The sequence below is a fragment of the Myodes glareolus genome, chromosome 2, assembly GCF_982192425.1.
Source record: "Myodes glareolus chromosome 2, mMyoGla1.1, whole genome shotgun sequence".
In the NCBI taxonomy this organism is placed as follows: Eukaryota; Metazoa; Chordata; class Mammalia; order Rodentia; family Cricetidae; genus Myodes; species Myodes glareolus.
In genome coordinates, this window is record NC_142027.1 from 70,657,302 (window position 1) to 70,683,595 (window position 26,294).

General features: G+C 50.6%; 1 protein-coding gene across 8 annotated transcripts in view; it reads left to right on the forward strand.

The window, feature by feature from the left end:
- Positions 1 to 352: 352 nt before the first annotated feature.
- Positions 353 to 26,294, forward strand: part of Tmem44 (transmembrane protein 44) — a 32,094-nt gene continuing 6,152 nt past the window's right edge. Inside the window, exons 1-11 of one of the 8 annotated variants that reach the window (XM_085685393.2) lie at positions 353 to 574; positions 3,153 to 3,279; positions 5,293 to 5,386; positions 6,889 to 7,055; positions 7,243 to 7,329; positions 9,995 to 10,138; positions 10,350 to 10,520; positions 11,928 to 12,071; positions 14,338 to 14,442; positions 19,347 to 19,505; positions 26,082 to 26,114. In XM_085685393.2, the coding sequence (XP_085541519.2) occupies positions 438 to 574; positions 3,153 to 3,279; positions 5,293 to 5,386; positions 6,889 to 7,055; positions 7,243 to 7,329; positions 9,995 to 10,138; positions 10,350 to 10,520; positions 11,928 to 12,071; positions 14,338 to 14,442; positions 19,347 to 19,505; positions 26,082 to 26,114 (1,368 nt within the window). In that variant the 5' untranslated portion in view covers positions 353 to 437. Of the gene's footprint in view, positions 575 to 603; positions 950 to 3,152; positions 3,280 to 5,292; positions 5,387 to 6,888; positions 7,056 to 7,242; positions 7,330 to 9,994; positions 10,139 to 10,349; positions 10,521 to 11,927; positions 12,072 to 14,337; positions 14,443 to 18,780; positions 18,861 to 19,346; positions 19,506 to 26,081; positions 26,115 to 26,294 lie in introns of those variants that run through there. The other 7 variants (XR_015000570.2, XM_085685394.2, XM_085685396.2 and 4 more) reach the window with 7 other exon arrangements.

The following is a 26,294-nucleotide window of genomic DNA, read 5'->3' on the forward strand; positions in this document are numbered from 1 at the left end:
CACTGCGGCTGAATGGGAGCGGCACGCTCCCAAATTAACCCCTCCCTGGCTGGTCTAGAGGCTGGGTGGCACAAGGCTTGCCCTTGACAGTTTCAGCAGAGATAGGAGGAAGCAGAGGCGATCTGGGCTCCCTCGGTCCCCTCCCCACCTTTCGGTATTGCACCTTTTGAACCAGTGACCTCGCGCCTCGGAGTTCCCCCGCCCGTCCCCCACCACCACCACGAGCGCTTGGCAGCGCCGGAGTATTGTAGGGCTTGGCAACCGGGGTGACCGCGCCAAGGGACCGGGTACTGGCGGGGTTCTCCTTTGTGCGGCGGCTGTGCGCGGCTCCACCGCTAGGGGGCGGCCTGCGGCCCGCAGATCCCGACAATAGGCGAGGCTGGGGAGCCGCGCGGTCCCGGAACTTTCCCGGGGTCGGCGGGACGCTCGGCAGTGCCATGGAGGAGGGGGTTGGCGCCGCGTCCCCGCTCTGGAACTGGGACTATCTGGACCGCTGCTTCGCCCACCGCCGTGTCTGCATCTCCTTCGGCTTGTGGATCTGCGCCGCCTGCTGCTGGATCGCCGCCCACGCGCTGTAATGGGGCTGGGACCCGCGCGAGGGGTGGCGGGCCACCCGCGGGGGAGATTGGGCGCCGCTTGCCTCGGCTCCTCTAGGACACCTAGGGGAAGGGGCGCGAAGGGGGCTGTTCAGGAGGCAGCTCAAGTCCGGGGTCAGATCTGACATCGCTCTATGGACTGAAGTGCAGTGCTTTCTGAATTCCGAGCACGGGAAGCTGGGCTGTGAACCGGTGGCAGGAGCCTGGGTGGTGCAGTGGATGCGGCTTGGATTGGCTTCTGTTGTCAGCCTTTCCCTACTGGCTGGCGGGGAGCGAGGGCAAGGTGTGAGCCTTTAGGCCTCCTGTGAATAATGAGGATATGCCTCATAGACTGGATGCGAGTATTAAATGAGGTACGGCAGGCGAAAGACTTAGTAAGTGCTCATTAAACACCATTACCGCTCTGAATCTGCCACCCACCCTTAGAGACTCTAGTAAGCCTCCCTTTGTTTTCTAGTTTTAATGTATCCAAAGCTGGAAAGAGGTGTGGCGGTGGCGATCTGACTCCGGCCACAGTTTTTGCTTTTGTCTTCCTTGAAGTGGTTTGACCAGGTAGTCCCTGTCCCCTGGGTTCTGAGCGTGAAGCCAGCCTGCCCCTAACGCGGAAATCCAGAGGTAGTTTCCAGGGTGGTGCCACCCAAGTATACCCAGGCAGGAGGGAGAGGGTATGTTATCCTTCTGTCCCCACTTCTGTCACCAGCTCACCTTTGCTCTCAGGTGACTACCTCTCAGACTTTCCATGGTGGTTCACGGAGTCTGCAGCCCCACCGCCTAGTGGTTGGAGTCCAGGAAAGACACTCCGGGCCTGGGTGTATTTCTTCATCCTGCCCGCCCCAGTCCCTAAAGCAGGTTCTGTTATCACCCTTTCGGATGAGGAACCTACTTACTGAGAGGGCAATGGTCCTGCCTGTCACACAGGCAGGCTTCAGGGATTGAGTTCTCTGAGTCGAGGGTGCAAAGGAAGAGGATGCGGCATACACCATCTCCTTTGTCACGGCACTGTCTCCTTTGTTCCTCAGCCACCCTGTGCCGCCGACACGGTTGGGCACGCTTGCCCCTGGAAACAGGGCTTCCAGAGGTTAAGCAATGTGCCGAGAATGCCTGACTGTACCGTCTTGAGAACAAGCTTCTAACTTTCACCCTGCCTCGGCTAGACACGGCCCTCTGTTCTTAGGACTCCACCACTCCTGAACCCCTCTCCATGCGTCTGTCTACAGAGAAAGGGTCTTCCGTGATGTGGTGTGTGGGCTAAGTTAAGGTCAGTCCAGGCGTCCTGGCCCCTGAGAGCTTGGAGGACATGCCTGAGAGCAGGGCAAAGGCCCTAGTAAGAAGCCAGAGGCCTGCTGTCTGTTCACATCAGCGCTCTAGGCTGCGCCTTCTCCTCTGTCCAACACAAAGATTGAAATAAAGTATTGCTAATTTGAGTCCAAACCTCTTACTTGACTCTTCACTCCTAGGCCGTGGGTTGGTGTTACTAGCCCAGAGCTTGGATGTATAGCTAGTAATAACACTCTGAGCTTCAGGCTTGGTGCTGAAGACCCAGAAATGTTTAGGGTGTTGGGTAACAGCCTTCATTCTGTAACTATATTCCTTGGGGCCAATGCTCAGACCCTAATCAGTGGAATAAACACCAACCACTCTGTCTGAGTGAATGAAGCCAGAGCTGCTCCCAGCCCATTTCTCTATAAAATAAAATAAAGTAAAATAAAATAAAAACCAGCAGAGAGACATCTGAACCTCCGTGTGATGGAGATGGCATTGATGATCCTGCCAGAGAAGTTTTGGCCTCTGCCAGTCTGCCCTGTCCTCTATATGGCCCAGGTGTGAGGAAGGTGGGGGGAGGGCTAAAGGGAGAAAAGCCAGCCATTTGGAGAGCTAGGGCGAGGGGCCCAGAGCACCGCGTTGCCACCCTGTTTTGTTTTCCCAGCCTTATGAATATGCACAAATTGCTCAGCTGGCAGAGCCTGCCACCCACTGCACAGATGGACTGGATAGATTTCACTCTAACTTCAAAGAAGCAAATTGCCTTTTAAATTTAGGCAATTACTGCTATAGTTAGCTGTGGCGTGTGTGTGTGTGTGTGTGTGTGTATTAGGGGTGACTTTTAGAACCTGTTTCCCTTTCAGGAAATAAAACCCAACAGCTAGCTTGGGGTGGGGGGCGTCGGTCCGTTGACACAGCCTGATTTGGAGGAGTCCCATATCTTTTCTTAAAGATAAGACCTACTACGTAGTACAAGCTGGCCTCGAACTCGAAACCCCCTGCCTCTGTTTCCCAAGTGCCAGGACCACAGGTCCTGAGGCTTGGAAGAATCTGAGCTACATGCCCCTTGTCCAGCTGGTCCCCTGCTTCTGTAGAAGAGGACAGTAGCTCTACAATGGGAGTTCCAGTTTCCCGGCATGGCCTCGTGGTTCTCCTTCTGGTCTTTTCTTCCCCACCTGTAGACTGAATCCAGAAACATATGATACCCCGGAGCATGGCGGGGAGCTGGTGCTTCATAGGACAGAGGCCATAGCTGCCTTTTCTAAGGTGTCCTCTCTGTCCCTCTCGCCCCAGGATTCTCTACCTGAGATGCACAAAAAAATGTGGCCGGGACCAGTCAACACTGTGTGCTGCCTTCTGCCTCCTGACCAGTCTGTGTGATACGGTGGGGGCCATTCTGGCCAGACAGCTCACGATCCAGGTATGTCCAGCACAAGCGCGGCTTCTGCTTCTCTGTGGCAGCCACACAAACCTGTCTTTCCCCTCAACCTGCAGAGTAGTTTCCTCTGGGAACCTGTGTCTTGTCTTTTCTGTTTTCTCAAGCCCCCTCTCTCTCTCCCTTCGTGTTCACATGGCTCATCATCACCTCCCTCAAGCATTTGTTCAAAATCACCTTTTAAAGCAAAGCTTCCACTGGGCAGCGGTGGCACACACCTTTAATCCCAGCACTCTGGAGGCAGAGGCAGGTGGATCTCTGAGTTTGAGGCCAGCCTGGTCTACAAGAGCTAGTTCCAGGACAGGCTCCAAAGCTACAGAGAAACCCTGTCTCAAAAAAACAAAAATAAATAAATAAAATAGATGGATAGATAGATAGATAGATAGATAGATAGATAGATAGATAGATAGATAGAGCAAAGCTTCCTGGGGCTGCAGCGATGTTCCCGTGGGTAAGAGCACACAGTGCTCTTCCAGAGGACTAGAGTTTGGTCCCCAGTACCTGTGCCAGGTAACCTATACCCGTGTGAACTCCAGATCCAGGGCATCCCATGGCTCCTAGTGTGCCTGTACACATGGGGCATTCGCACACAAACACACATAAAACATAAAGTCAAAGAAGGCGTCCCCTGTTTAGAATTGCAGCACATCTCTCCCACAGGTGCTCCAGACTCCCTTCTCCTGCTGTGCTTTCTCAGCTTGCATGTCTTAGTTAGCTTCCAATTGCTGCGACAAAAGGCCATGACCCAGGCCGTATGTGAATGAAAGCATTTAATGGGGCTTATGGTTTTAGAAGATGTAGGGCTCATGATAGCAGTGTAGAGGCATGATGGAATGAACATCTGAGAGCTCACATCTTAATCTTCAAGTAGAAGACAGAGACCCTGGGAAGGGCATCAGTCTTTTGAGCCCCCGCCCAGTGACACACCTCCTCTAACAAGGCCACACCTCCCAATCCTTCCCAAACAGTTCCACCAACTGGGGACCAGGGATTTGAACATAGGAGTCTGTAGAGGTCGCTCTCATTCCAGCCAGCACAATGAGCTGCCGTCACCAGAACAGGGGCTTGCTCACTGCTGTATTGTCACTGTACACAGCTCATAGTGGATGTTCAACCAGTTCTCATTATCACTACTGTCAGCAGGGCAGCCGAGTCCTTCCCCAAGCGGCAATGTAGGACTTGGCACAGGGAAAAGCAGTTTCTACTTTCCCCAAAGTGTAGGACCGCAGATAAAGGGTTCTAGCCCTAAACACATATCCCAAGGAATATTTCTTTTGAGCCCCACTTCAAGGAACTCGGATTTGACCTTTGTGGCCACCCAGGCAGGGATAAAGAAGGGCAGCCTAGTGGTTAGGACACTGGCTTGGAGGTTTGAGCTGCTGAGGACAGTGCCTTGCTGGCTTTGGACCAGACTCCCTTTCCCATTGGCTTGTGGGATAGAATGAGGTTCTGCTTATATCCAAAAGGGATGGATGGCTGGGGTTTGTTAAATATATTTAAGAGCATCTTAGCGCTAAGGTTCCCTTGTGTGTTAATTCATATAGTCCCAAAATTGTTCAAAGTTATGGGTCCTGAAATCATTCACCTGCTACAGATGTGGAAACTGAGGCACAGAGAAGCTTCTGTAAGGCCACCCTTTAATGCATACCCGGGCCGGGATTCCAAAGCCACAACATACACTCTGTCCACTGGTGATGCTCTTGTCTCTGGTACTGTTAATTTTCTCTAAGTCCTGGTCCAAATACTTGCCATGAATTGTCTCCAGAAATCTACATGGCAGTCATTGAGGGAGGTCTGGTTGCACACCGATTTTACAGATGGGAAAACTGAGGCTCAGAGAGTTTCCATGTCTGGTATATAGCTCCACAGCAAAAGCTACCCATGCCACAGACATGCCCCAGTGTAACCCATGTGGTGGAGGAGATCCCAGGATGGCGGTGCTATGGTGTCTGCAGGATGACTCTGGATCACCCAGACTCCGTCTCCATTTGCTTCCAGGTGTTCACTGGAGCCTACCTAGCAGTTGTCGACTTTGGGAACTTTATATCCATCCTCTTCCCAGTCTGTGGATCCAAATCCAAGTCGAAGTCTGGTGAGTGTGCACAGGCACGCAGCCCTCCCTTCCGCCTTCATTCTCCTTCTGTTTGTCCATTCGCTCAATACCCGTTCCTTGCCACACCCTGAGCCAGACAGAGGAACGAGGTCCCTGACCTCGGCCAGGTAAGAAAGGTGGGACCCTAAACAGTCACTGTAGCTGGCGCCTAGGGGAGAGAATCATGGGAAAGCAGGTGACACCAGGACTAGTGGCAGGCACAGGCAAGCAGACCACAATAGATCAAGGCCAGGAGCAGTGATGGTGGTTTCAGGGGACGGTGTGCATGTCTGGCTGACCAAGACAAGCCACACAGTTTCTGGAAATGAATGACAAAAACAGGCAGGGATCACCTTGGCAAGAGAAAGGCTGGCAGAACCGAGATGGGGTGAACAGCCTTGAGTACCTAGGACTGGGGTTCCTGAGAAGAGAGCGGTGATCTTAGACTCTTGTCCAAAGGCAGGAGGGTCACATTGTGGGTCAACCCAGCCCATGTAGCTCAGAAGAAAAATATTCTTTAAAATGCCCAGAGGAGAGTGGGTCGCATGTTCCACAATGTCCTCTTTTGTTGTTTCTCCTGCTCAGAGGAGGTGGCTTGACACACAGCTTCTTACTCACCTGTGACAGAGTGGTTGGGACATGGCCACTGGGGTGCTGTTCTAGGAGGGGTGTGATTTTAGGGACATGGTCACTGGGATGCTGTGCTAGGAGAGGTGTGACCATAGTGACATGGTCACTGGGATGCTGTTCTAGGACGGGTGTGACTGTAGGGACATGGTCACTGGGATGCTGTTCTAGGACAGGTGTGATTGTAGAGATGTGGTTACTGGGATGCTGTGCTAGGAGAGGTGTGACCATAGGGACATGGTCACTGGGATGCTGTTCTAGGAGAGGTGTGACTGTAGGGACGTGGTCACTGGGATGCTGTTCTAGGAGGGGTGTGACTGTAGGGATGTGGTCACTGGGATGCTGTTCTAGGAGGGGTGTGACTGTAGGGACGTGGTCACTGGGATGCTGTTCTAGGAGGGGTGTGACTGTAGGGACGTGGTCACTGGGATGCTGTGCTAGGAGAGGTGTGACCATAGGGACATGGTCACTGGGATGCTGTTCTAGGAGGGGTGTGACTGTAGGGACGTGGTCACTGGGATGCTGTGCTAGGAGAGGTGTGACCATAGGGACATGGTCACTGGGATGCTGTTCTAGGAGAGGTGTGACCATAGGGACATGGTCACTGGGATGCTGTGCTAGGAGAGGTGCGACTGTCTGCATGGATACCAGCATTCAAAGATTCCTTCTGAGGAAGACAAGCAGTAGGCACTGTGGGTGAAGACAGTTTCTGGAAGAGAACCTGACCCCAGGCTTTGAAGGGGGTCACGATCTGCCATAGCAAGACACAGGACCGGCGGCAGAGTCTACCCCAGCTCCTCCCACACCAGGCATCTGGTGAATTCTATGGTCCAGGAGCATTGTGATGGGTGACAGGGTTCTGGTGTTTCCTACAGGTCGGAGCAGCAGAGAGAGGAAGAGAAGAAGGCATCTGAGAGCCAGTGTGTTTGCCCTGGCTCTGCCTCTGTGCCTGGGTCCAGGCTGGGCAATCTGGGCTGCTGTCCCCAAAGTTTCAGCCCCAGTCCGAGGACCACAGCGGAGGCTGCTGGGAAGCCTGCTTCAGGTAAGGCTGAGCATAGGAAGATGGGGTGGAACAGGTCACTTCCCTCCTTGTGCATCTACTTGGTGCCCCGGGAGAGGGTGAGGGCTCTTGTCATTAGAAGGATGGACCTTCTAAAAGCAGAAGATATCATATTGGGTTTGTTACCACTTGAGGCATAGATACAGTCTCTACACATCCATTCTTGCAGGAAAACCTGGAAGTCTTTGGCTACCTGCTGGGTGGCATTGCTGTCTTTGGCTCCTGGGCATCCCGGATCCCACCATTCTCCAATATCGTGAGACTGGGGTGGGGGCTGGGGTTCTGCTGCATGTGACCAGTCTCGGGGCATCGGGAGATCCTGGGGGTGTGATGTCGTCCCTGTGTGGGACACACTTGTGCTTACGTTTTTCTGAGGAGCTAGAGTGTGGCGGCAGTGGGGTGTGTATGTGTGTCCTTGTACGTAGGTGTGTGTGTGTGTGTGTGCATGTGCACATGGGTCCATGTGCATAGGTGGGTGTGTGCGCGCATGCACATGTGTCCATGTGTGTAGTGTGTGTGTGCACATGCATGTGTGTCCGTGTGCGTAGGTGTGTGTGCACATGTATGTGGGTCCATGTGCGTAGGGGCTGTGTGTGTGCATGCATGTGTGTCCGTGTGCGTAGGTGTGTGTGCACATGTATGTGGGTCCATGTGCGTAGGGGCTGTGTGTGTGCATGCATGTGTGTCCATGTGCGTAGGTGTGTGTGTACGTGCATGTGTGTCTGTGTGCGTATGTGTGTGTGTGTACATCATGTGTGTCCATGTGCGTAAGTGTGTGTGCACATGTGTCTGTGTGCATAGGGTGTGTGTGTGTGTGTGTACACACGCACGTGCGCACGCACGCACATGTGTCCGTGTGCTTTGGTGTGTGTCTGAAGGGCCCTGGCTGAACAGTGGAGTCCTGGGACCTACAGAAACCTTCTAGGAAGTCTGAGTTGCTTCTCCCTACTTCCTGTAGCCAAGGAAAGTTGAGCAGGAAAAGGTCACAGGGCTGGTACAGATTAGAGTCTCACAAGAACACAAGGAAGGCACGGAAGTGCAACACAGCATTGGCAGAATTTCCAAACGTCTGGGCTGTGGGAAGATTTACCGGCCAGGCCTGTTGAGGCCAAATGGGATTTGTCTTTGGGGAGCTTTCAGTCCTGTGGAGACTCAGATGGGACAGTGAGGGGTCTCCCTGCTCTCCAAGCAGTGGAAACAGTGTTTGGTTTGGGAAAGAGGCGAAGGCCCCTGTGCTGACTGAGTGCGGGTATTAACCATTACAGTTTAGTGGTTCGCAAAGACAAGAGGGGCCGGCGGAGGCAGACACTGAGTAGCGGCTGTCTGTCCATGCCTGAGTGAGCTTTGGGACTGCTTTAGAAACCACCCTCCAGGTTTTCTTTGTGGAAGATCCTGCTGTCGCGTTCCTGCCTCCGTGGCAGGACCAGTGTGGGCCCTGACACCCGGACATGAAATGGGCCTGTCGTTTGGCCTGAGAGAGTCATTTTGCCGGGAGTGCCATGCTTTAGTCCAGAAGAGCAGGGTGTGGGAGGCAGGCGGTTTGGAACTGTGTGCATTGAGTCCAGCTGTGCTTCGAGGCCTTGGAGTCCGGGAGTCCTGGCTCCAGAGCTTCCCAGACTGACCACAGCTGCCTGTGGGAGTCTCCAGGAAGGGAGTGGGCCATCACACGGTAGGGAGGCCTTCAAGGAAACAAGGGCAGTATCATGACTACCCTAGGACCTGCAGTGGGGAGGGTCAGGCTGGGACCTAACAGACCATTATTGGCTCTGAGAAACACCAGGGTGTTGTGGGAAGGAACCATGCAAAAAGGCGTCATTACACGTAGGCTGTGGGGCCAGAGACCAGAGCCACCCTCACACCCGGGAACTCCACAGACGCGTGCTTGACTGGGCCTCTCTATTCACTGGCCTTCCGCAGATGGCAGCCAGAAGAGAAGCTGGGAAGAGAACTGGCTGAGATATAGCCTTTGTGCCCTCCTGGCAATTTCTGTTTGTCTGTGCAGTGCTGAGCTTTTGACCCAGGACCCGACATGTTCTAGGCAATCGCTCTACCACCGAGCTACATCCCAGCTCATCTGAGCATTCTTTGGGGGATTTAAAACAAAAATGAGAGAAAAGTCAGCCAAAATCCACCTTTCTCCTGAAATTTGTTCCATCCCTTAGCCAACACGTAAATAGCTCTAAATACTGTCACCTAACAAGGAAATCAGCATAGATATAAACTTTAATATATTTGCAGTTTAGTATGTAGTCTTTTGTATGCGTGTATAAACGTATATGTAAAGTGACTTTTTTTAAAGATTTATTTATTTATTTATTTATTATACGTACAGTATTCTGTCTGCAAGTATGCCTGTAGACCAGAAGAGGGCACCAGATCTCATTGTAGATAGTTGTGAGCCTTCATGTGGTTGCTGGGAACTGGACTCAAGACCTTTGGATAAACAGCCAGTGCTCTTAACCTCTAAGCCACCTCTCCAGCCCTAAAGTGACTTTTTAAGTGTTTATTTATCTGGGGGTTGGAGGTTTGGCACATGTGTACCCTGGCTCAGGTGTTATGAGCCCAGAACAGCTTGCCGGAGTGGCTTCTTTCTTCCTACGATGTGGGTTCCAGGGATCCAACCTAAGCTGTCAGCAGTGGGTGTCTTTACCTGCTGAGTCACTGGCTCTAAAGCAACTGTATGCCTACCGAGACTCCTTAAATAAATGCTGCATATGTCCCTGTTTGGTGAGCCAATATCTCCACTGTTCGTTCTCCCAGAATGTCCCCTTGGCTTCACAACTTTCAGAATGTCATCTCTCATTCCCTTTGATCCCCGTTTGGTGTGGTTCCCCAGGGGACAAGCTGGGCCGTGGCTCTGTTATAACTCGGGTTCCCTCATTTTCCTCAGCCGGCATTCCCACGTTCCCTCCCACTGGCAGGAGCTGAGCGTTGAAATGGGAGTGTCGCTGGTCTGCCCCCAGGAGCACTCCGAATGCGTAAAGTCTTGCATTCCTCCACATCCGAGGGACTTGCCTGGTGTGACGCGGTCCAGAAGAGAACCAGTGCCCCATAGGGTGGAAACAGTAAGGAAGGTTTCCAGGGTTAAGATGAAGCCAGATTCTGAGGAATGAGTAGGAGTTGGTCAGGCGAAGGCAGCAGCTTGGAAAGTAGCTAGATGCTAACAGGTAGAGCGTCCTTTGTGAGCAGCCGCTTGTAGAGGGCTCGCCATCTGCTGTCGAGAACTGGGGTCTCAGGATCCAGTGTCCTCCTGCCCAGTCCCTCCTCTCTCTGCAGTGTCGGGGGAAGTCATTCTCCTACATTCACCTGTGGACTCGGTTCCTGTCAGCTCTGGCTGGCCTCCTCTACGCCTCGGCCATCGTGGCCCACGATCGGCACCCTGAGTACCTCCTCCAGGCCACACCCTGGTTCCTGATTTCCCTGGGCCGAGCTGCGCTGGACCTTGCTGTATCCACCCAGGACTCATGGCTGTGGAGGGTGGGTTGCCTGCAGCCAGCGGCCTTGTCCTACCTCCCACCTGCCATGCCCTCTTTCGGCCTTGCTGGGTAGCATGCTGGCCCAGCAGTCCAGTGATTTGTCGCCTGAAACAGGCAGACACCACTGCAGTGACCTTGACGTTCAAGGGCTCTCCCAGTTCAAAGACAATCAATCCTCTCTTGCCCAGAGCCCTCCAAAATAGCATGGGAAGCGGGAAAGCTCTGAGTCTTGGAGTCAAAGGCCACAGCTCCAGGCTCAGTTCTGCTTCATCCTAAACATCTCTCAGGGATCCTGCCCTCTCGGAGAAGGAGCCTGTTTCTCCTCTCCTGGTCTGCTCATTATGCTCTCTGCGCTGTTCTCTCCTGCGGCCGCAGAAATCAGAGGTGACAAATGCCGCCTTCAGCCGGTGACTGCTGAGCCCACTCGGCTCCTGGGGCCCCAGGGGTGCTGCGTGATGTGCTGTCACCCAGGTGACCTTGCGTGAGTGTTTTCAAGGGCAAGGGAAGCTGAGTTGGTGTTGGAGGTGCTGACAGCCTCTGAACAGGATCCTGCCGTGGTGACCGCGGGAGAGTGTAAATTACCCAGAAGTCCAAGATCAAAGCAGGCCACTCTTAAGCAGGCCCCGTCCCTTCTGACCTGTGACCTCCAGAATTCTTTAGCTGAAGCTTTATGTTGTTTTTCCTTTATGAGACAAGTTCTTGGTACGTAGCTAAGGCTAGCCTTGAACTCAGATCCTCCGGCTTCAGCCTTGGAAGTGCTGCAACCGGCAGGTGTCGCCACATCTGGCATTGCCTCCAGCGGCTGCCCGTCTACAGCGGCTGTCTGTCTACAGCCTGCCTTCTTTCCCATATTGTATCTCTACATGTCTTCCCTCTTCCCCCCCCCCCCCCCCCGAGACAGGGTTTCTCTGTAGCTTTGGTGCCTGTCCTGGAACTAGCTCTTGTAGACCAGGCTAGTCTTGAACTCACAGAGATCCACCCGTCTCTGCCTCCCAAGAGCTGGGATTAAAGGAGTGCTCCACCACCGCCCGGCATTTCTTCCCTTCTAAGGACTCCAGGCATCCTTGTAGGTCCACTTTGGCTGTCCTCTCAAATAAGCCTATGTTTTCATATAGACCACATGTGTCTTCCCCCACCATGTGTGCTATCACTGTAAGGCATGCCCTGAGGAAAGATGTTTTTCCAAATGTTTCTGTGTCGCAAGCCTTTAGCAGGGAACCAAAAGATAGAGAAAAACTGATCAGGCTCTGACTTCAAGATGTGCTCTGTCTGCCTGGGGCAGGATGGTTTCAGGGAGGGACCAGGGCAGGCTGCTGGGGGCAGCAGGGTGTGACATTCTCCACCTCCACTTCAGTCTACCTTGACTTCCGCATCTCAGATCATCTTTCTGTCCTGTGTGATCAAGAGCAAGATGAGGCGAGCCTTCGGGTTTGCTGCTGAAGCCAGAGAGGGCCCCGACACACAAGCCCTTTTGACGTGCGCAGAGAAAGAAGACAATCAGGAGGCCGGGCTTGAAGACAAGGTCTCTCTGGGTAGAAATGGTTGGCTGGCTGGGTACACAGAGGCGAGAAGTACTGGGAACCTGGGAGCAGGGACCATCCACCAGTCCTGGAACTAGCTCTTGTAGACCAGGCTGGCCTCGAACTCACAGAGATCTGCCTGCCTCTGCCTCCCGAGTCCTGAGATTTAAAGCATGTGCCGCCACCACCTGGCTCCATGCTAGGTCTTTAAGAAAAGCTACCTTTTATGTTCAAAGCTCACCCGATCCTGAACGCAATGGGATCCTCCATTTTCCCAGGTCTTTTGTGACACAAGACATTCATTCCTGCAGCTGTGTAGCTGGGTCATCAAAGAGCCCCTTTGTGTTATTCGGTAATCCACATACTGCCTGCGTCAGTGTCTTGATTTTAGAACAGGGTGGGCTTTCCCACTCTTTACCCATAAAAGCGCCTTCACGAATGTTCGTTCCCGCCCCTCTGTGCATCTGAAACAGTGGTGCTGTTTCTGGAAAGCGGGTCCAGGGCACAAGGACTCATTTGTCTCTGAGGCCACTGCAGTTTAAATGTCCCTGGTGGAGGCTGGCTTGGCTACATGCTCATCTGGGGAAGTGTTGCTTGTGATGATGCCCAACGTTTATGCTATAATTTACCACGAGTGAGAATCGATATATCTAAGGCAAGTGTTTGTCTCCTTAGTGTATGAAGTTTAAGATAAACAGCTCCCCTTTACTAATTTTGAGGGACTAAAGGGATGTCTTGTGAATGGAGGTTTCTCTCCCACCCGCCAATTCCTGAGGCTTAATATTAATTACAAACTGGCCTTTTTAAAGCTCCGGCTTATTACTAGGTAGCTCTTACATTTAAATTAAGCCGTTTCCATTAATCTGTGTATCACTACATGCCCCGTGGCTTACCGGTAATGCTCTGGCATGTTGTTCCTTGGGTGACTCCAGGGATTCTCCCCAACCCCACCTTCTTTTTCTCCCTGTATCTCTGCTTGGATTTCCTGCCTGGCTCTATTCTGCCTGGCTATTGGTCAAATCAGCTTCTTTATTAACCAGTGGTAATAAGACATATTCACAGCACACAGAAGGGCATCCCACATCAGTCTCACCTGCTGCATGGCTCCTCAGCACTTTGGGTCCCTTTTACAGAGCACGGACATGAAGGAGGCTGGGATCCCTTTACCGAAAGGACTAGGAAATGGGGAAAGAGGGGGTGAGTGAAAATTAAAAAAATACTCCCCAGGACATTCTAGACTCAACAATGTAGCGTGAGCTAACAAAATAGAAGGTGCTGGTATGTGTATAACAAAGAGCTAGGGGGGTGTTTGGGCTCTGAGTTTGCAGGAGGGCGCAGGGGGCACTTATTTCCTTCATTCTGGCAACTGTGGTAAGGTTGTTCCTCTCCAGGGAGCTCACAGTACAGAGGTCTGTGTGACTTCGAGCAGACAAGGAGAACCCTTGGGTATCTGCCATGGTCCTTGTAGGTGTGGCCAACATTTGGACATTATCACCCACTGTTGTCATCCACAGAGTTCACACCTGACAGCCAGGCAGTGGTGGCGCACGCCTTTAATCCCAGCACTTGTGAGGCAGAGGTAGGCAGTTCTCTGTGAGTTCGATGCCAGTCTGGTCTACAAGAGCTAGTTCCAGGACAGGCTCCAAAGCCACAGAGAAACCCTGTCTCGAAAGACAAAAACAAAAACTAAAACAAAACAAAAACAAAAAAATCATGCCTGAGAATCACACAATCAAGTTACAAAAAAACAAAAATAAATCTAACAGTGTTTAAAGTAAGGCTATGATCTTGGGTCATACTATGTTCATTCATAGTTTTGTGGCTGGCGAACTGCGGATTAGACATACCTGCTGACAGTCAAAGTTCTCAGAGTGTGGGCTCTGGGCCAGATGTCCCTACTCTAAACCCAAGGTGGCCTCTAGCAAGCTTTCCCAAGGTCGCATCAGGTCAGAACCACTGCTCTGAACCAGACTGTACTCAGTACCTGCTGTGGTGGCTCCCGGATTCTGAGCACACAAAGATCTCCAGGAAGCAGCTTTTTTCCTGAGACAGGTTTTCACTGTGCATGCCTCGCCGGCCTACAACCTGCTATGTGGATCAGGCTGGCCTCGAACTCACAGAGATTCACCTGCCCCTGCCTCCTGGGTTCAGAATCAAAGGCATGCACCACCACGTCTGGCCCTTTTGAATAAAATGAGGCCATCATTTTAGAAGGTACCTCCTGGCTTTACAATTTCTCTATGTTACCTCTCTGTTTCTGTTTCCAAGAACTCAGATTGGGTGCCTCTCACCAGCCTGGCACACTGCAAGCCCCTGCGGACAATGACAGCCATCAGTCGCTACATGGAGCTGACCATTGAGCCTGTGCAGCAGGTGAGTGGTGCTGAGTATCCAGGTGGAGCGAAGAGAGCAGCCCTGGAGGGCTTCCTGGGGGAGGGGGCGCTTCAGCTGCAGGGATCCATTTAGAGTTCTCCAGACTTGCAGAGGAGGGGAGCCCACGGGAGGAGAAGTCCTTTTCCCTCTGCTCCCTTGGGCACCACGGCTGAGGACTGGAAATCGCACAGATGAAAGAGAAAGAAACCTATTTGTCACCTCTACACAGGTGTTTACAAAGGAAAATGTGGCTCAAGGAAGTCTCAGATGGTTGAGGCTTCTAACCCGTCTCAAGCTCAGGAAAAAAGGCCTAGGGCCTAGGGTTGTGGGGTCAGCAGGAGAGTTAGGAAAGGAGAGGGAAGGGGAGTGTGAAACTCAGGGTTGTCTTCTTGTGTGGTGAGAGTCTCAGGTGGCAGACAGCAGCTGTGCCTGGAAGTAGCTAACCTGGGGCGGGGGCGGGGGGCGGGAATGGATGTTTCCTTTATGAACATGAATGGCTATACAGAAAGGAAAATGTCTAGTCGGCCTCTTTTTAAGACTGCAGTTTTTATTTACTTAAATGGTTTTTCATTGTATCTATCCATCACAGATGGCACCTTATTACCCAAAGATATTTTCACACCAGTGCACACTGTATGTATGTTGATGCATGTTATATGTATGCATGTTCCCCACTCGTGCATTAGTACTTGATACATTGCTGAGACAAAGACAAACAACTTCGGGCTGGAGAGATGGCTCAGAGGGTAAGAGCACTGACTGCTCTTCCAGTGGTTCTGAGTTCAATTCCCAGCAGCCACATGGTGGCTCACAACCATCTGTAATGAGATCTGGTGCCCTCTTCTGGCGTGCAGTCATATATGCAGGCAGAACACTATATACATAATAAATATATACTAAAAAATAAAAAAGAGATAAACAACCCCCAGGGAGATGGGGGGTGACTTGGGCTCACAGTTCCAGGTTACAATCCACTGTCGCAGTGCGATTGAGGCGACTGGTCACATGGCATCCACAGGCAGGAAACAAGAAGGAATGGGTGCTGTGTGCAGATTCAGGACCCAGTCCCGGGATTAGTGCTGTTGCTCCTAGGATGGATCTTCCCAATAACTGACTTGCTCTCCACATGCTCACCAAGGGGCTGGTATCCAGGCGGCTCTAGGTCCATGTCAAGCTGACACTCAATATTAGCCGTCACGCCAGCCCTGCTTCCAGACTCTTCTTTCGGCCTCCTCCGCCTCCCCATTCCCATTAGTTCACCTTGTCTTCCTGGGCAGTGTCTTAGTTAGGGTTTCTGTTGCTGTGGAGAGACACCATGACCACAGCAACTTTTACAAATGAAAAGATTTAACTGGGTAGCTTATAGTTTCTGAGGTTCATTCCATTATCACCGTGGTGGGATGTGGCTGTGTGCAGGCAGACATAGTGGTGGAGAAGGAGCTGAGAGTTCTACATCTTGGTCCAAAGGCAACAAGAGTCTCTGTCTTGACTGTTTAAGATCTCAAAGCCCTCTTCTACAGTGACACACTGCTTCCAACAATGCTACCCCTATTCCACAAGGCCACACCTCCTGATAGTGCCACCCCCTGTGGACCAAGCATTTAAACACGAGTCTCTAAGGGCCATGCCCATCAAACCACCACAGTCAGTTTTACTTCTATGCCCGTGTCGTAGACACTTACATAACCGTGTCTGATATAAAATAAGGAACCACACATGAGAGAGCATGTAATAATTTACCTTCCTAAGACTGATTTAATTATCTTAGTGTGACTCTCTGGAGTCGAATCTATTGTCCTGCAAATAACCTGGCAGTATTTTTTCTTTACACCCATTCCATTACGTATGTAAGCTACACTGTCTTTATTCTTCCGTTGGATACCTGGGTTGGTTCCAACTGCTCATAGTGTCGCAGTAAGCACCGGTATGTGGGTGTCTCTGCGACGCCTTGACTAGGAGAGGTCCCTCAGGCTCATACCGGAGTGCTAGCAGGGCCCTGTGCTACATCTGTGTTTAGTCTTGTGAGACTTCGCCACACTCAGTTCCCAATGGCTCGTCTCGTTTATATTGCCACCAGTAAATGTGGAAGGATCCCTCTGTCTGTGTCTCTCTGTCCTTCTCTCTCTCTCTCTCTCTCTCTCTCTCTCTCTCTCTCTCTGTGTGTGTGTGTGTCTGTGTGTGTCTGTGTGTATCTGTGTGTGTGTGTCTGTGTGTGTGTCTGTGTGTGTGTGTCTGTGTGTGTCTGTGTGTGTGTGTGTGTCTGTGTGTGTCTGTGTGTGTGTGTGTCTGTGTGTGTGTGTTTCTGTGTGTGTCTGTGTGTGTGTGTCTGTGTGTGTGTGTCTGTGTGTGTGTGTATGTGTCTGTGTGTGTCTGTGTGTGTGTGTCTGTGTGTGTGTGTGTGTCTGTGTGTGTGTGTCTGTGTCTGTGTGTGTGTGTGTCTGTGTGTGTGTCTGTGTGTGTGTCTGTGTGTGTGTCTGTGTAGGCCAGAAGAGGACTTTGGAACTGGAGTTCCGGGCAGTTGTGAGCCATGTGATGTGAGGAGGGGCTGGGATCTGAACTCGGGTCCTCCAGAAGGCAGCATGTGCTCTCAGCCCCTGAATCACCTCCCCAGACCTGTTGCTTGTTTTCTTAGTGACTGCCATTCTGACTGGGGTGAGATACAATTTCAATGTGTTTTTAAATTAAGAATTCTCTTATGGATAGTGAGGTTGAATACTTTTTTGTATGTTTATTGATCACTTATATTTCATCTTTTGTGGACTGTACATTTCATTAGAATATTTATTGATGGAGTTGATTGGTTCCTTTTTGTTTAGTTTTTTTTAGTTCTTTGTATATGCTTTGTATAATGCTGGATGTATAGATTGTCAGCATTATTATTATATAGTCCAGAAAGTAATGTCCATTGGCAAAGATTTTTCTCCCCTCCAGTAGGCTGTCTCTTTATTTGATGAACTATTTCCAATGCAGTTCAAAAGCTTTTTAATTTCATAAGGTTCCATTTATCAACAAACACCTCAGCGACTGAAATCCTAGTCAGAATATCCGTGCCTATGCATGTATCCTAAAGTCTCTACCCACTTTTCCTCTAATGATTTCAGAGTTTTAGGTCTTATATTAAGCCCCAGCACCAGGGCGTTTTACCCAGCCTCTTCCACCTCTGTCCACCAGAGGGCGAGAAGGGCCGAGGCCATGCGGACCAACAGCTCCACCACCTTAGGGAGGTTTGAACCCCTCGTTCATCTGTTGATTTGGGTGTACATCTGTCCCCCCCACCCCCGGAGATTATAGGAATTATTCTGTTGCCTAGGACCCAGCCGCTTCCCCGCTCTACCCACAGGTTATTATTTCAGCTCCCTTCTTCCGAGGGCAGCAGGGTGAGCCCTACCTGTGTTGCAGGGCCGCGTAGAGAGCAGGGCCGTCGGTCCCGTGCGGACTCTCTCCACCTGGCGCACTGAGTCCTCCTAGGACTGAGGCCTCATTATCGGGGCCAGAGCATTTCCATCGGGTCCCATTGTCATGGCTGAGATCACCACCCTCGTCTACTGGCTGGGAAATGAGACCCAAAGAGGACAGATTTCCTTTGGGAGGTGACACAGCCTTTCAGAAAGCTCTGGTGGAGGCTGCGGGTGCGGCCGTGTGGTTGTGTCGCGGTCACGCACACAGTATAATACAGGAGTCAGTTCTGCCCTTTCCACCATGTGGGTTCTGGGGGGTGGGGATCAAGCTCCGGTCACCAGGCTTGTTGGTAAGCACCTTTGCCAGCTGAGTCACGTTCCCAGACCAATGTACAGTCCAAGCTAGCCTTGAACTCATAATCCTCCTGCCGCTTCCTCTTCAGTAGATCCTACCAGCCAGGCCTCTCCTTTTCGTTACTTTTGTTCCAAGAGTCCATCCTAAACCCGTCTGTCCTGGAACTCGCCATGCAACTGAGTATTGCCTGAAACTCCTGGGCTTCTTGCCTCCCTCCTACGTGCTGGGATTAAGGACACGTACCCTACCCTGGCCAAAACCAGGAATGTTGCATGGCTCTGAACGTCCTGCAGGTGAAGCTTTTCTGCTCGCTAAGGAGACTGTCTTCCCCAGGCCCTGTGCTCTGCGGAGAACAGAGAGGGGTTAGGGAGGCTGAAGATAGGTGACAGATAGATAGATCCCAATTCTCCCACCAGTCCCTCACATACTGCTCTGGTGTGAGCTGAGAAAGCCTCAGTGGAATGTGTTTTATCTGTCCGGGTTACAAACGGACACCCCCTTTCATCTGGAAATTCCTAGCGATTCTCTGAGTCCCCGGAAATCTTAAAGGTCTGCCTGTGATCGTTATTTTTCTATTGCTTCGAGGAAACGCCGTGACCAAGGCAACTTACAGAATAAAGGGTGTTATCTGAGCTTCCGGTTCTAGAGAGAAGGCGTCCAGAATGGTGAGGGGGGCAGCCACGGCAGCTGTAACTGGCCACCGGAAACGGGAGCTCAGCTCATCCCTGGAACTGCAGACACGAAGCAGAGAGAACTATCAGTGGCACGAATCTAAAGTATCAAACGTATCCCCACTGGTGTACTTCCTCCAACAACTCCCCACCTCCTAAACTGCCCAGACTGTCACCAACTAGGGACCTGGTATTCAAAAGCCTGAGGCTACAGGGGCCACTGCCCTGGTGTGACTTACTGTATGTAGTCAGCACGGACTGGAAAAGCAAGAAAATTCAAAGCCCTGAGGGCTCATCAGTAAGGGACTGGTTCAGAGGACTCCAAAAATCTAAACTACTGCTGTCTGCGGGATGAGGGTCCGGGGACCCTGCGGCACACATATTCCTACCTTGGGAACCCCGAAGTGTATGCTCGCTTTGAACGCTGAGAGGTGGAGTAAATCAGGTGTCCCCACCCACCCTTTCCTTGGCTCCTTGCAGGCTGGCTGTGGTGCCACCAGACTACCGGGTGACGGACAGACGAGCACTGGAGATGCCGCCTTGCAGGAGCCGCCCTCATACCCTCCCATTCAGGTCATCCAGGCCAGAGTGTCTTCCAGCAGCTCCTCCGAGGTCTCCTCCATCAATTCCGACCTGGAGGTACAGGGCCTGCCGGGTGGGCGGGTCCGCGGGTGTGCCATCTACCAACCTTTGCTGGGGCCTCCTTCAGATTGACATGCTTTCTAACCCTGCCTTCTTAACCTTGAAGCTGCTAATCATGAATGGAGATCTGCATGGCTCCCACGGGCTAAGGAGAAGCCTCTCAAACTGGGACGGGCTACTCCATGATTGGGCTGGTCAAGGGAATACTGAATGTCGGGGTCCATTTCTCCTAGATGCATATCCAGGTCCTTCCAACAGAAAAAAAAGCAAGGGTAATCTCTTAAAAGCCTCCATGGTTTAGGATGGATGGCTTAGGCTGTAACCCCAGAGCTCAGGCAGTTGAGGCATGAGGATCATGAGTTCGAATCTAGCCTGAGCTACATATGAACCTGTTAGAAGGAAAGGAAAGAGGGAAAGAGAAAGGAAGGCAAGAAGGTTAGTACCAGTGTTTCCCCAGCCATCTGACCAGAGGAATGGGAACCCATGATGCTGGTGCTGACCCCACGGGCAGGACCTATGGGAAGCGGCGTGCCTAGCCTCTATTTCACTTTGTGTCTAAACGGGATTCATGTCACACCAGGGATGCAGAGAGGTGCGGCTCCCACATGTCCTGTCACCGTGAATTCTGGTTCTGCAGTTTCCAACCACATTCAACAAGGGGGTTCCATTCGTCTAAGGCCAGAGGAGAGCAAGGACGGCACAGGGGTCACGTGTATGTTGAAGAGGGTTGCTGTCTAGCATTTTTGGTGGAGGAATGACTGAATTTTGCGTCCTAGCCTTTTAGGTGTTAGATGCCCCTTTGTGGGGGTGATGGCAGTCAGCAGGAAGCATGCTGAGTCGTGGGTTGGGTTGGGTTTGATTTTTAATGCCCTTGTTTGGCAAAATAATCATAATTTGCTCAGAATCTGAAAATTAGTCAGACTTATGCTGTACCCTGAAATCCAAAACTCAAGACCTTCTGGCTGTGGGGTAAACCAGCTTCCTTAGTGTGATATTCCAGCCCTTTCTAGCCTGTGCATGACGCTGTCTCTGGTCGTAACTAGCGTTCTGTCCCGGCCGCTCTGTTCCCTGTCCCAGACCTCTGGACCGTTCTTCCTGGGTTCCCCTAGCCCCATTTCCATGGGTCAGAATTCTATCCAGCGGCCTGCTTCTGTAAACTGTTACCCCAGGACCAGTGGCTCCCTCCACCAGCTGCCCAGAGCCCATTTTCCTGCTCACCTCCATAGGTGGCCACGGCCTGATGAGTGTGGGTGTCACTCGGTCCCTCACTTCTAGAACAGCTGGTGGCTGAGAGCTGAGTTGTGTCCCATTGGGGCCATATTCCTAAACTGAGTCTGGTAATGATTGTGACACCGAGAAGCCTGGAGCTGGCAGTCTTCACAGAGGCCTGTGGCAGAAGGGACTACAGAGTGAGCCCAGGGCAGAACAGGGACAGGAGGGCCCACGGGGGAGTAGGAAAATACTCTGGGGAAATGAGGGCACCTCTCCCGGTCCCACAAAAGCACTTGTCATCCGTCTTGGACATTGCTGGAGCCTGCCCTTGTCACTGGTCCGGGCCATTCCTCTGCCCCTTCTTTCCCTCCTTTACAGTCTCACAGTCTTTAGAAGTCCATTGTTTAAAAGCAGGCACATCCTTGCTGTGTTGGCGTCTCATGCCCGTAATCCCAACACTCAGGCAACTAAAGCTGGAGGACCACTGAAGGTTCGAGACCAGCCTGGACTACACAGGGAGACTCTGACTCAGCACAAGCCAGGAAGTGAAATATATGTTAATTCTTCGAGTCCACACTAAGCAAGTGGCTCTGGCTGTGTCTGCCCACGTTAAATGATTAATTTGTAAATCGGGTGGTAGTGGCAAACATCTTCAATCCCAGCACTCGGGGGGCAGAAGCAGGTGGATTTCTGTGAGTTCCAGGCCAGCCTGGTCTACAGAGTGAGTTTCGGGACAGCCAGGACTTACACAGAGAAACTCTGTCTCTCGAAAAACAAAGAAACAAACAAAATTCCCATCCTTTCTATTTCCCCATTGCTTTGTTTATTGCTGGGGAATGAACCCACGGTCTTGAGCAGCCTACAGGAGCGCTCTGCTGTTGAGCCATTTTCAGACCTGTGTCTTCTAAAAGCTCATTCCGTACTCGTGACTACGCTGCTCTAAATGAGTATGGCCCCCATAGGTTCATAGATTTAAATGCTTGCTTCCCCGTTGGTAGCACTATTTGGGAAGGGCTAAGAGTGTGACCTTGTTGGGGGAAGTGTGTCACTGGTGTGGGCTTGTGTCTCTCTCTGCCTCATGCTTGTGTCTCAAGATGTGGGCTCTCAGCTACTGTTCCAGCACCGTGCCAGCCTGTCTGTGTGATGAGATGCCGCGTAATACACATTTGGGGGGGGGGGCAGAAAATTTGGAGAGCATAAAGAGAGTAAAGAAGAAAATTAAAATCAAGCGCCTGGCTCACTAACCAACGGTCACCTCCTCCATGCCGTTGGTTTGGGGAGCCGCGTTCCTTAAAGAGCCTGGTTTGTTGGCCAATAAGTGAGATCAGAAAGGCATCTGTTAGCAGATGATGTAACCGTGTACTTCACCTCGGCTGCTGGTCAGTCACTCAGTAAATATTTTCTGAGCGTGGGCATTTGAAGGAAAAATACACGAGGTCAGAGGAACTGGCCTGAACCTGCCCACAGGCAGGCCACTACAGTGCCTCTTGGCCACAGTGACTCAGATCTTCTACACATGCCCTCAGATGGAAGCAGGGGTCAGAGTCAGGCCTCACCTCTCTCTTCCCTAAGCTGGCATCATTCACATACTCGATGGCATGCACGTCGGACATTCAGGGCAGCTCTCCTCCCTCTTGGGATGCCTCTGCCCCTGCCCTGCCCCTCGTTTCTGAATGCTACTGTGTGTCCTTCCCCCATCTCCCTGGCTTGAATCTGTCAATGATCACTCAGGCTTCGGTTCGATCCCATTTAATGCAATCTAAGAGAATCATACCTATTTGTCTCTCTCTGGCCAATGTGAAAACGTGAACCCTGCCAAGTCTGGTACCATCTTACATCCCTGGCCTTGGGGACAGTCACTTCTCCCCAAATATAGGAGGAAGAAGTTAGACAGATGGTCTCCAAGAGTGTACCACAGTTCCCACAGTCTGTACCTTAGACCTAGAAGGTGACCTTATTTCCTCAACGCTTTTAGCACCCACTTCATCCTCAGGAATAGAAGAAATAATACCACCTGCTCTGTAGATAAGCTAGCACATGCTTCTTGGTTTCAGAAACACGAGAAAGCATGCTTTAGGAAGCTTGTGAATTGAAACACTGTGTGCTGTGGTCACAGGATCATGGCCCTGAAAATCAGTCGAGAATACATGGAGCCAGGTGTGGCACCTGGAGGTCTAGTCCTTGGGAGCCGGGCGCTGGTTGAGTGACGCGTCGAGATCCTGTCCCAAAGGATAAAGACTGTGACATGTTTATTGTGTATAAAAGGGAAAAGATTTCGCACAGTTTGATCTTACTACAGTGTACATAGAATACACATATGGCAACATCATACGTACAGCATGACTGTGATAATTGTTCTCAGAAGGTTATTCAATAACTGTTCAGAGAGAAAATCTCCCAAGGGTAGGATATAGACCACGCTTGCATGCACATGTGGCTCTGTGTGTGTGTGTACTTTTAAACATTATTTCTGTTTTTATGTGTATGAACATTTTCCTTCACGTGTCTTTGTACCACATGCATGCAGCGCCTGAAGAGGCCAGTAGAGGGCACGGTATCCCCTGGAGTTAACACCATGTTGGTGTTGGGAATCAAACCTGGGTCTTCTAGAAGAGGTGTTGTTATGTTACTCTTAACTGCTGAGCCATCTTTCCAGTCCCTGGTGTGTATATATTTTGAGGAGTCTTGAAGACTTCAGATCCTCCTACTTCACCTCCCAGTGCCAGCTGAGATGTTTTGTTTTGTTTTATTTTTTTCTGTGAGAAAAAAAGCATCTTTTTATTTTCTTTTGCTGTTATTCTTGAAATAGGGGAAAGTTCTAAAACATTTTATTTATTGTTAGTCTTTATTTATTGTTAGTTATTGTTAGGAGAGACTTCTGTTACAAAGATTTGAGTTAACTGGGCTTAGGATGTTGTCATCATTGACTTAGAATGATAATTTATAAGTCAGGTGTGGTGTTGCATGCTTGTAATCCCAGTACTACAGGCAGAGGCGTGGGGGGTGCCTGTTTGAGGTTAGTTTGATCTACATTATTACCCTGTCTTAAAAACAAACAAACAAAAAAAACCCCACTAACCACTCCTTCCAGCAGAGGGCGCTCTTCTTAAATCTTGTGCTGTCCCTGGCGTTGGCTGCTCTGAATGACTTTCAAGGTTTCCCTGCCACCCAGCTGGAAGATCCAAGCCTACTTATTGGTTTGCTTGGCTTTAAATAAACTTTTTATTCTGAAATAATTTTGGATGTACAGATTTTTTTCAAAATTAGTACAAATTTCTCGTTCGCCCTTTTTCACCCAGCTGTCTCTGTTAGCGTCTTACACAACACGCTACATTTAGCAAAGCTAAGAAATGAACTCAGTGCGTTTCTACCAGCTGGAGCCCAGGCTCTGCTTGAATCTCGGCAGTTTCCCACCGGCTGGATTTTGTCCAGGACAACAACAGCACTCTGAGATGTTTCTTAAAGAACCGAGCACACGTTAACTGTAACACCGCAAACGACCGTTTACATTTTGTGGGGATGTCTGTATTTTTCTAAGGAAGAGTAAAACGCTTTTGAATTTGACTTCTCTTCTCATTCCCATCATACTTTAAAGTCAAGGAGCTTTCTCGGCGCCTGCTTTATGTCAGTTTAGTAGTCTGTACCTCTTCAAATGCATGTTTTCCACTTGCTTCCCTGAGAAGGATGTCATTTAAAGATGGGTGGAGCTGAGGTCCTCATCCCAGAAGCCCTGCCTCGCTGGGCAGCGTCTGTGCTATTGATTTGTCTCTGAATGTTTCCTCTCCACTTAGGGATAAAAAAAGGTGATCGTTGGCCGGGAGGAGGCAGGGAGGATAGGAAGGGACAAGGAAGAGCAACAATGATATATATATATACTCCGGCTTAGAAAGGAAGGTGCCTGCTAGCCAGTCATAGTGATACATGCCTGTAATCCCAGCACTGGGGAGGCTGAGGCAGGAGGATGACATGTTTCATGCCAGCCTCTACTACACGCTGAGAGCCAGTTACACAAAACTGACTAATTGATTGGAAATAAAAAGACGAATGGCAGCGAGAGGTGCAGATCTGGGAGCGTTCATGCACAGGCCGGGTTTGGTGTGTCACCTAACATCCCAGCTCTTGAGGCTGCCGCATGTTCAAGCCGGCCCGAGCTATACTATGAGACCTAATCTCATTGAGAAAAAGAAAAGAAAAGAAAACAAAACAAAACAAAACTCAGTTTTAGCATGCGTGATGCCCTGTGTTTCAGGATAGGTACCCCCTCTCTGCAAAACAAGATGATTGCTGAGGATTCTTCACAGAGGTTAGCTGGGACTACATGGAGATTGTATTAGGTTTAGGCATGACATTGGAATAAGGATTTTTCTATGGAAGCATTTTAAGTTATTTGTAAATAAAAAAATGATGTATTTTAAGATACCAAATTAGAAGACAGGGGAGCAGGCTGTCTCACTGGCATTCATTATTCTTTCGCTTTTGGGTATGGCTAAAAGCCCTATCATTAAAGCATTTAACATGTAAAGAGTTGGACAAGCCAGGTCTGTCATTGCATACTGGTGATTCAGCATTTGGGAGGTGAAGGGAGGCTAGCCTCAGCTATGCAGTGAGTTTGAGGCCAGCCTCACCTACAAGAGACCCTGTCTTAAAAAACAAAAACGAAGCAAAAGACTTGAACAGTAGAAGTTTTGTTTCTTACGTCTATCGCCTGCGGGGTTGTCGACTCAACACCCACAGATAGCCTGCAAGCATAGATTCCTAGCACTGGGGTCAGAAATACAGGCCTTTGGGAACCGAATGGCTGCGGGACGAGGCAGACAGTCTGCACTTGCTCCTCCAGGATCCTGAGTCAGGCATATTTGAGGTTTGCAGTAGAACCGGTCATGCAACAAATGCCAAGTAAAGGAATGTGTAAGCTGCTTGGCAAACCCCATAGGTGGAGATTCTATTTATGCCTCTTTCTTAAGAGGTTTATGAGTTTGCATTGGATCATCTCTGCTATGTGGTTAATAAATAGAAGATTTACTGTTATTATTACTATTATTAGAACCGCCACCACTACCACCCATAATTTCTAATTATAGTCATTGTGAAGTGTCTGGGAGTTGTTTCTTCCAGAACCCCAGCCCTGCATAACCATGGTGGGCTTGTTTTATTTGATCATTTAACTAACTTACTAAATTAATTACCCTGCTAATAGCGACTGCCTTCCTGCTTGCTGGAACCTTGTCTTTCCCCCATCCCAACCCTGCAGTCATCCAACGCTCTGACTCCCAGCTCTGAGCACAGGGGCTGACTCTGGGCTCTGCTCTGTGGCCCAGGCTGGGATCTGTTCAACACTCTGTCTCTCTTTTTATTCTACAGCAGAAGTATTGGGAAGCACTAAACTTGGAGCAGGTATGGACAAGTACTTGGTCTCCTTCGGGAGGGACTCCCTCTTGGAGGGAGGACATGATAGTTTTTAATTTTTTTTTTAAATGGGGGGGGGGGGCTGTGGGCTGGAGATGCAGTTCAAAAGAGGGCCTGCCAGGTACAGCCTACTCCCAGCACTGCAAAGTGAATGCGTAAGAAATAAAA